Source organism: Physeter macrocephalus, chromosome 11 (genome assembly GCF_002837175.3).
Source record: "Physeter macrocephalus isolate SW-GA chromosome 11, ASM283717v5, whole genome shotgun sequence".
Taxonomy (NCBI): Eukaryota; Metazoa; Chordata; class Mammalia; order Artiodactyla; family Physeteridae; genus Physeter; species Physeter macrocephalus.
The window spans coordinates 139,954,457-139,962,164 of NC_041224.1; the positions used below are offsets into that span (position 1 = coordinate 139,954,457).

At 32.7% G+C, this 7,708-nt stretch overlaps 1 protein-coding gene across 4 annotated transcripts in view; it reads left to right on the plus strand.

The window, feature by feature from the left end:
- Positions 1 to 7,708, plus strand: part of ARID4A (AT-rich interaction domain 4A) — a 61,111-nt gene that overhangs the window by 5,136 nt on the left and 48,267 nt on the right. For all 4 annotated transcript variants that reach the window (XR_003681976.2, XM_007105228.3, XM_055088460.1 and 1 more), the window contains exons 4-5: positions 154 to 219; positions 1,239 to 1,329. Coding sequence is in view for 3 of the 4 variants with exons in the window: in XM_007105228.3 (XP_007105290.2) it covers positions 154 to 219; positions 1,239 to 1,329 (157 nt within the window). In the remaining variant the exon portion in view is untranslated. The remainder of the gene's footprint in view (positions 1 to 153; positions 220 to 1,238; positions 1,330 to 7,708) is intronic.

The window sequence follows — 7,708 nt, forward strand, 5'->3', positions numbered from 1 at the left end:
AGAGACAATAAACATAAATACAGTGGAATAAGTATTATACCAGAGGTAACCACAGGATGCTAAGAAAGTATAAAGACATTTTTGTTACAGTATTACCATAAATGTACTGTTTTAAAAGTAACATGCAAACTATTGTGCAAAAATGTTTTTTAGGTACTCCTGAAACAGGATAATACTACACAATTGGTGCAAGATGACCAAGTAAAGGGTCCCTTAAGAGTACGTATTTTGTACAGTTTACAATCTGAAATGATGAATCGTAAATTCATACAGTGATTTATTGGATTTTATATTTATAGATCACTTTTAAAATGTTAAAAAATGTTAATCAGAAAACAAAAATACAAATAAGGTGTTGTAGAGTTAGTATAAATTACGATATTACAATGGCTGTATCCTTAGCTTAAGAATGTTAAACATCTTACAGAAGAGTAATTTAATATATGTGAACATGAGTTTCAGCCACCTTTTGATTTGAATTCTTGGACTGAATACTACATTTTGGTTTTCATATTGTTGCCACAGATGTTTAGCTTGATAAGTATAATATACCAGTATCATAAGTCTGAATCTTCTGTTTTTCTAACTTACCAAGTAAACTATGTTGACTTAATAGTTCAATTTAGTGAATACCTACATTATGTTTTCCATCCATTTCTGGCCATTTGTTTATATTATAAATCTTTGTTATGTCAGAGTACCACTTCGGTTAATATCTGATATACAAAGGTCTGGAAGCTGAAAGAAGGTCAACTGGTCCATCCCTCTGTCTCCAGGTGAACCTTTATCTAAAAGGTCCCTTAAATACAAATGCTGAATCCAGTATTCAATATTTACATGAAAGAAAATTGAAGCTGTTTTTGCTGTCCTATGGTTTCTTGGTTCTTACATTCCACAATTTTCTTGAAGGCAGTATCATGTAGTAAAAAAAGCTCTGAATGAGACTGAAAAGACTGGGTTCTCATCCTGGACTCTTGGCAAATTATTCTCTCTTCCTGAACCACAATTTTCAACATGTAAAATAGGGGTAATAGTAGCTATCTTACTTAAGCCTAAGCATTTTGAGACTTGAATTGCATGGTAAATGTATGAACACTATAAATGATAAAGATCTAAGCCAATGTAAGGTAGAATTACCATGAATAGATATATTTTTTTAACCCAGGTCATATAGTTGGTACGAGTGATTTGGTTTGTTTGTTTAAATTTGGTGATGAAATTTCGATTTTTTGTTTTAGGTTGGAGCCATTGTTGAAACAAGGACATCTGATGGATCCTTTCAGGAAGCTGTTATCAGCAAGCTGACAGATGCTAGTTGGTATACTGTGGGTAGGTAGTTAGGTAACTTAATATAGAGGATTTAATTTGAGGGTTTCATATCTATCTCTCTGTTTTGTAAATTCATTGAATCATTACCTTGGCAGAGAAATATGTATTCTTTCCTGTCAATTTACTTGATATAGACAGCTAAAATTTTAATGACACCCTGATGGTAAAAAAAAACCCCAATTATCTCTTTATAGTAACTTGGCCACTTATGGCTATTTCATCCAAGAATGTACTTCTTTTTTAGGTTATCTTGATATTTCCCTTCAAGAAAGTTAAATTATATGGTTATTTTTCTTCCGTTAGAAAAGTCAGTACAACTTAGTATTGTAAGTCATCAGACTTTTAAACTTTTTCTGGAATTACAATTAAAATTGCATAGTTGCAGTCTTTTATTGTATTGCTGCCTATTTTATATAAGGTTACTATAGATATTACCACAGAATTTGCAGACTAAAAGAATTTGGGCCAGAGTAGATTCAAGCCTAGGTGATCATAGCTTAATTTTTGATTTTCAGTGCAGTCAGGACTCTCCTAGTAACACCTTTCATGAAAGATATATATGCTGCTAATGTGAATTCATTCTTAACATTTCATGCATAAGCTTATACTGGCTTTAAAAAACTTTACTGTAGTGAGTAGCAACAAGTGTCACAGTGCATGTAAATGAAAACCTAAATGTAGTACCTATATTGTTGCTGTCATTATGTTGATGAGAATAGCAATAATTAAGATTTCCAAGTCTCCTCTCATTACTTTCAGACTACACAGTCCTGTGGATAACATCCAATTGTTGGCTTTACACTGAACATCTATAGCATTATTTGGTTTTTACATTTATGTCTTGGTATAAAAGATGTAATTATAGTGTTGTGGTTTCCTTGCAGAAGGTAAAGAAATGACCCTTTAGGTTTATTTTTAGTTTACTTGATTTGTTGCTTTGGGTAAACATCATTCATCTGTAGTTGATGCTCAGAGCTGTGAAGAACACGCTTTGGTTGAAAATTGTACTTCCTGTGTCTTACTCTGTGGGTTCTATTAGTAGTAGCAATGTGTTGTATGTACGTAATATTTTCTAACCTATTTTATTCTTAGACCTCCTACAAGCTGGTGTTGGTTCACAATGGTGCTATTATTCTGAACTATATATTTTTAGGAGGCTTAATTGTGACTGTTGATAGTTGTTAGAGATTTAAAAACTAAGCTTAAAATTAACTCTTAGATTTTAAGTGGATACAATTTTGCTATATTAAACAAAGCAGTGGTAAAAATTATAGGAGTTGATGTGTGCAGAATCATGGGAAATAATATGATGCATGTTCGAATACTAATATGCATCCTGTTTGGTGCCCAATATCAAGGTTACATTCACAATACTTGTGAAGTTTTACTGATGTAATGCTTACACTTCTGCAGCAGCAATACTTTTCAGGTTTTCACATTTTGGATTTTCTGCACCCCAGAATAATCCTTCAATTATGAATAGCAATCTCTGTCCTTTACATGAATGGCACTTTAGTACTGATGAAAACTAGTTGCTGCTGAGCATTCTCTGTGGTGATTTTCTTTGATAGATAATAACAGAAGAAATTGTATAATTCTTGTTCTCAAAGAGCTTAGAATCTTAATTGCATATGGTTCATATGTTAAGCATTAGTGTACATAACAATCACTTGGTGCTCATTTGAAAAAACAAGGATTTGAGGACCCCAAATCTCTCTAATTTAGTAGGTCTGGGATGGCAACCCAAGAATCTTTCTTTTTTATAAGCACATTGGCTGAATCTAATGCAGTTAGTACACACTTAGAAAAACAGACCACATTTGTAGAAACAGAGACTAATTCAGGGAGAAGAATCCAAAATATTTAAGATTTTTGCATCTGTGTAATGAGAGACAGTGACCAAAAAATTTTAAGATGTTAAGAGGCACTATTCTCTTAAGTATACTCCGTATAGCACTGTGCTATAAAGAATGTTTGGGTATTGAAGGATGTAGGCCACATAAAGAATGATCCTTATTAAAAGATGGCAAAATAAAATGTGTAATCTCTCACAGGTCACGAACTTTCTATAATTTTCTTTAATTGAGTGACTACTTAATTGCTCTTTTATGGAATTTTTCTTGATTTCTAATTCCTAGCAAAGTGTTATATAGGTAGAATCAGAAAGTATTCAAAGTATTGTTAATGGTCTCGATGTTTTTTTATTTTAAAAGAACTTGAAATTGTCAGGCTCTTAAAAATGAAACAAAAGGGGATACCATACTGCTGATTTGGATTAAATAGGAGTTATAATTATCAGTGATCAAAAGTTATCTGAGAAACTGTTATTAACTCCTTATATAATATAGGTATTAATTTTTCATATTATAGCTGAATGACCAATTTTGAAAAAGATTATGGATCTAATATAACTCAATTTTAAAAAATCTAATAATACCTTGCCCTCCAGTGTTGAACAATAAATAGCACCAGTTCATGGATTTTTATGTTTTTTGAGACTTTGAAATATTTCCCCTTCATATCATAAAACAATGCTTCCTAGCAGTTTATTCATTTGGCAGTTCTTTTTCTTGCATTAAAGATAAGGAATCTGTAATGTATGGAAGTGTATTGTTATCTGTCCAGCCATTCAGAAGATACCAAAATTGGGATTAGAATTCATATCTCCACCTGAATGTTGCCTTTAATTCCTGACAAATATAACTGTCAGTAAGACATTCTAAAACTGTTCTTTTGCTTTGTTAGAATATAAAAATAACACATTGTATTTGAAAAATAAGAAAAATGTAAAGGAGAAAGTTGCTTTTAATTTAAATAATTTATATATAAATGTACATAAACACATCATATATCAAGTATAACACTGAAATCTTTCTGATCATTGATATATTTTTGTGACAAATGCTTTTTAAGTTTCTGGATTTTTTTCATACCTTATTATTTTGCACATCAGTTTTATCAGATCTCATGGAAATTCTAAGTTAAAGGAGTAGAGGAGGGTTACATTAACCTGGTGAATGGACTAACTTTTGTAGAATGTGCTGTAGGCTTTTAAGGCTTCTAATTTGATTAGAACTGCTTATGACGAATGTTGTTATAACCAGAATCAACCACAAAATGTTTTCAAAGCCAAGTGGTTATTCCCCTGACTAGAAAATCATTCATTAAGAAAAAAGTACTAAATAACAAATCTATTTAGTCCTGTGATAGGCTTTAACCCATTGTTTAAATAGCCTTCTGTAAGACTTAACATTCTCATGATGTTTTGTTAACATAATTTTACATTTGAATGTTAATTTCTTAAATTTCCAGATTCCTGAAGTTTTTGATCTTAGCTGCTGAGGGGCTTCTGTAGTTATCACAGATGATTTTATGAGCAACAGAACTATTGGTTTTACCTAGGGTATGCATATATTTTTAATTTTAAAGTTTTTACTGTATCACGTGAAATGTTTTGTTGTTACCCGTATAAACAGATACAACAATAATACTTATTTTCACCAAGTCAGAATTCTTTTTTTTGTCTATTTTTTGTTTATTAACAAGATAAAGTTTGAGGGTTTTAAAAAAATTAATTTTTATTATTGAAATATAGTTGATTTACAGTGTTGTGTTAATTTCTGCTGTATAGCAAGGTGATTCAGTTATACATATGTATACATTCTTTTTCATATTCTTTTCTATTATGGTTTATCACAGGATATTGAATATAGTTCCCTGTTCTATACAGTAGGACCTTGTTGTTTATCAAGCCAGAATTCTCAACTCTCTTCCCAGTGTTCATTTTATGCCTCTGTTTCTTACCTGTTTGTTAATTCATTTTGATCCCTCCTTAACTAAATTGTAGCTCATAGATGAACCTTCTAATTCTCAATTTCTTTATCTATAAAAGGAAGATAGTGATTCCGACCCTGTAGAGGCTGCTGTGAGGATTAGGGCATAGTAGAAGCTTAATAAGTAATAGCCAATTGTATCTTTGGATAGATAAAGTTAATTTACTGTTGTTATTATCTTATTATTCTCCAGCATCTAACAGTGCTATGATAAGAGGTAAATCTTTTGTATTTAGTAGTTAGATTAGATCCCTGTTACTTTTGTTTCTTTGAATTCTAACAGTTTAGGGTCAGGCTCTGTATATTTGTTTCCATTAGCATTATTTTGTCTCATATGATTAATGTTATAGAGTCTTAGCTTTGTCATTGTCCTCAAATTAGGTTTTAGAATTTATATGTAATATACTAACAGATACAACTTTTGTAGTATCTGCTCTCTTGCACTCAGTGAATGATCTATTCAAATGCCATTTTTGGCAAGTATAACACATTTCATATCTTATAATTACTAAATCCTTATACTCTGACTTGTTTTCTCTTGGCATGCTGTAGTATACACCTTGAACCAAAAATAAGCTTAATATACTATACACACACCAGTTAATTATTTCACTCTTATCAAAATGCCAGAGTCAGTGTTCAATGTCTTCAAATTATGTGTTCTTTAAGATGATATTTCTAACATGGATGTTATAGAGGAAACTTTTATTTTGGCCGCACCGTGTGGCATGTGAGATCTTAGTTCCCCGACCTTGGATTGAACCTGGGCCCTTGGCAGTGAGAGTGCAGAGTCCTAACCACTGGACTGCCAGGGAATTCCCTAGAGGAAACTTTTTAAAAATAAATTTATTTTATTTATTTATTTACTTTTGGCTGCGTTGGGTCTTCCTTGCAGTGTGCGGGCTTCTCATTGCGGTGGCTTCTCTTGTTGCGGAGCACGGGCTCTAGGTGCGTGGGTTTCAGTAGTTGTGGCTCGTGGGCTCTAGAGCACAGGCTCCGTAGTTGTGGCGCACGGGCTTAGTTGCTATGCGGCATGCGGGATCTTCCCGGCCCAGGGCTCGATTCAGTGTCCCCTGCATTGGCAGGCGGATTGTTAACCACTGCACCACCAGGGAAGCCCTAGATGGAACTTCTTAATGATTTTGATAATCAGGGATGTCATGATTAAATAGGTCTACTATGTTGTTTTCTGTTTGTCTTTCAGAAAATCTTGAGAAGTTATATGGCTCAACAAACTTGTATAAAGTACTCAAATACATACCCTTTTATAGTTTTATGAATTAAAAAAATTTTTTAAGAGAAACAGAAAATTCTGTTTCTCTTTGTTCACTTGAAGTTGGAAGGGGTTCGGTTCCTGTGAAAAAATGTAAAAAGGTTATTTGTACTACAGTTGACTTTGGTCCTTACCTTATTTCTAACCATGGTAAAATTGTGTTGAAGTGAGATAAATTTTTTCCTTCAAAAATCTGATATATTTCAAGGTGAATATTTTAAAAAAACAAGAACTCAATGTTAAATTGTTGAAATTTCTCATCAGAGCATTTTGATTTGGGGCTGCCAATGATTAATAATAAAATATTGTGGAAAAGATTTTGTTGCATAAATTTGATATTAGTGATATGTCTTATATTCTCATTTTCCTTCCTCACATCTCCACCACTTAAATGTGGTGTATATAGTTTATATGTGTGTGTCCGGTGTCACCATCTTTGGTATTGTAGGCATTAAGGAAAATTGGAACTTTTAAGTTTTATTCGTTAGCATACTTATGGACATTAATAATAACATGAAAAATTATTTTAAGTTTGGTATGATAATTTCATGATTTTTAATTTTTCAAAGAGCAGTGGTTTATTTATCAGACTCGACACCATATAAATCATAATTGTGATACAAATGTTTAAACCAGTGTTAATCAAGCGTAGATTAGTGATGTAATTGTTGGAGGATGTTGTGTTTTATCCTGTCATTGTGTCTGCAGGTGGTCATTAATTTCTGCATCATTGACAGTGTATAACACAGATGATTTTGCAGAATTATTATGGTTCTTTAAATATGTGCATCAGGAGCTTTTAATATTCCCTGCATTGTCTCCTGCATGTAAGAGAATCTAAACTAGGTGCTTTTAGTCTAAGAGAAGGAACTGACTGAGGTGGATAAATATTGAAGAAGTTGAGTACTCTTACATAGTTGTTTCTACCATGAAAAAAGTTTATGATTCAAAGGCAAAGTTTTTGCTAATAAAGCAGCCCTTTAAAAAAAATTCAGGATTGTAATTATATAGATAACAAGGTAAAGATTTTAAGATATGAAATCAAGATAATGTAGGATTTTCCTTTTTTTTTTTTTTTTTTTTTTTGCGGTACGCGGGCCTCCAGTGGCCATGGCTCACGGGCCCAGCCGCTCCGCGGCATGCAGGACCCCCACAGACTGGGGCACGAATCTATGCCCCCTGCACTGGCAGGCGGACTCTCAACCACTGCGCCACCAGGGAAGCCCAGAATTTTCCTTTTTGACCATAAGTCCATTATGATGAAAATGAAAGA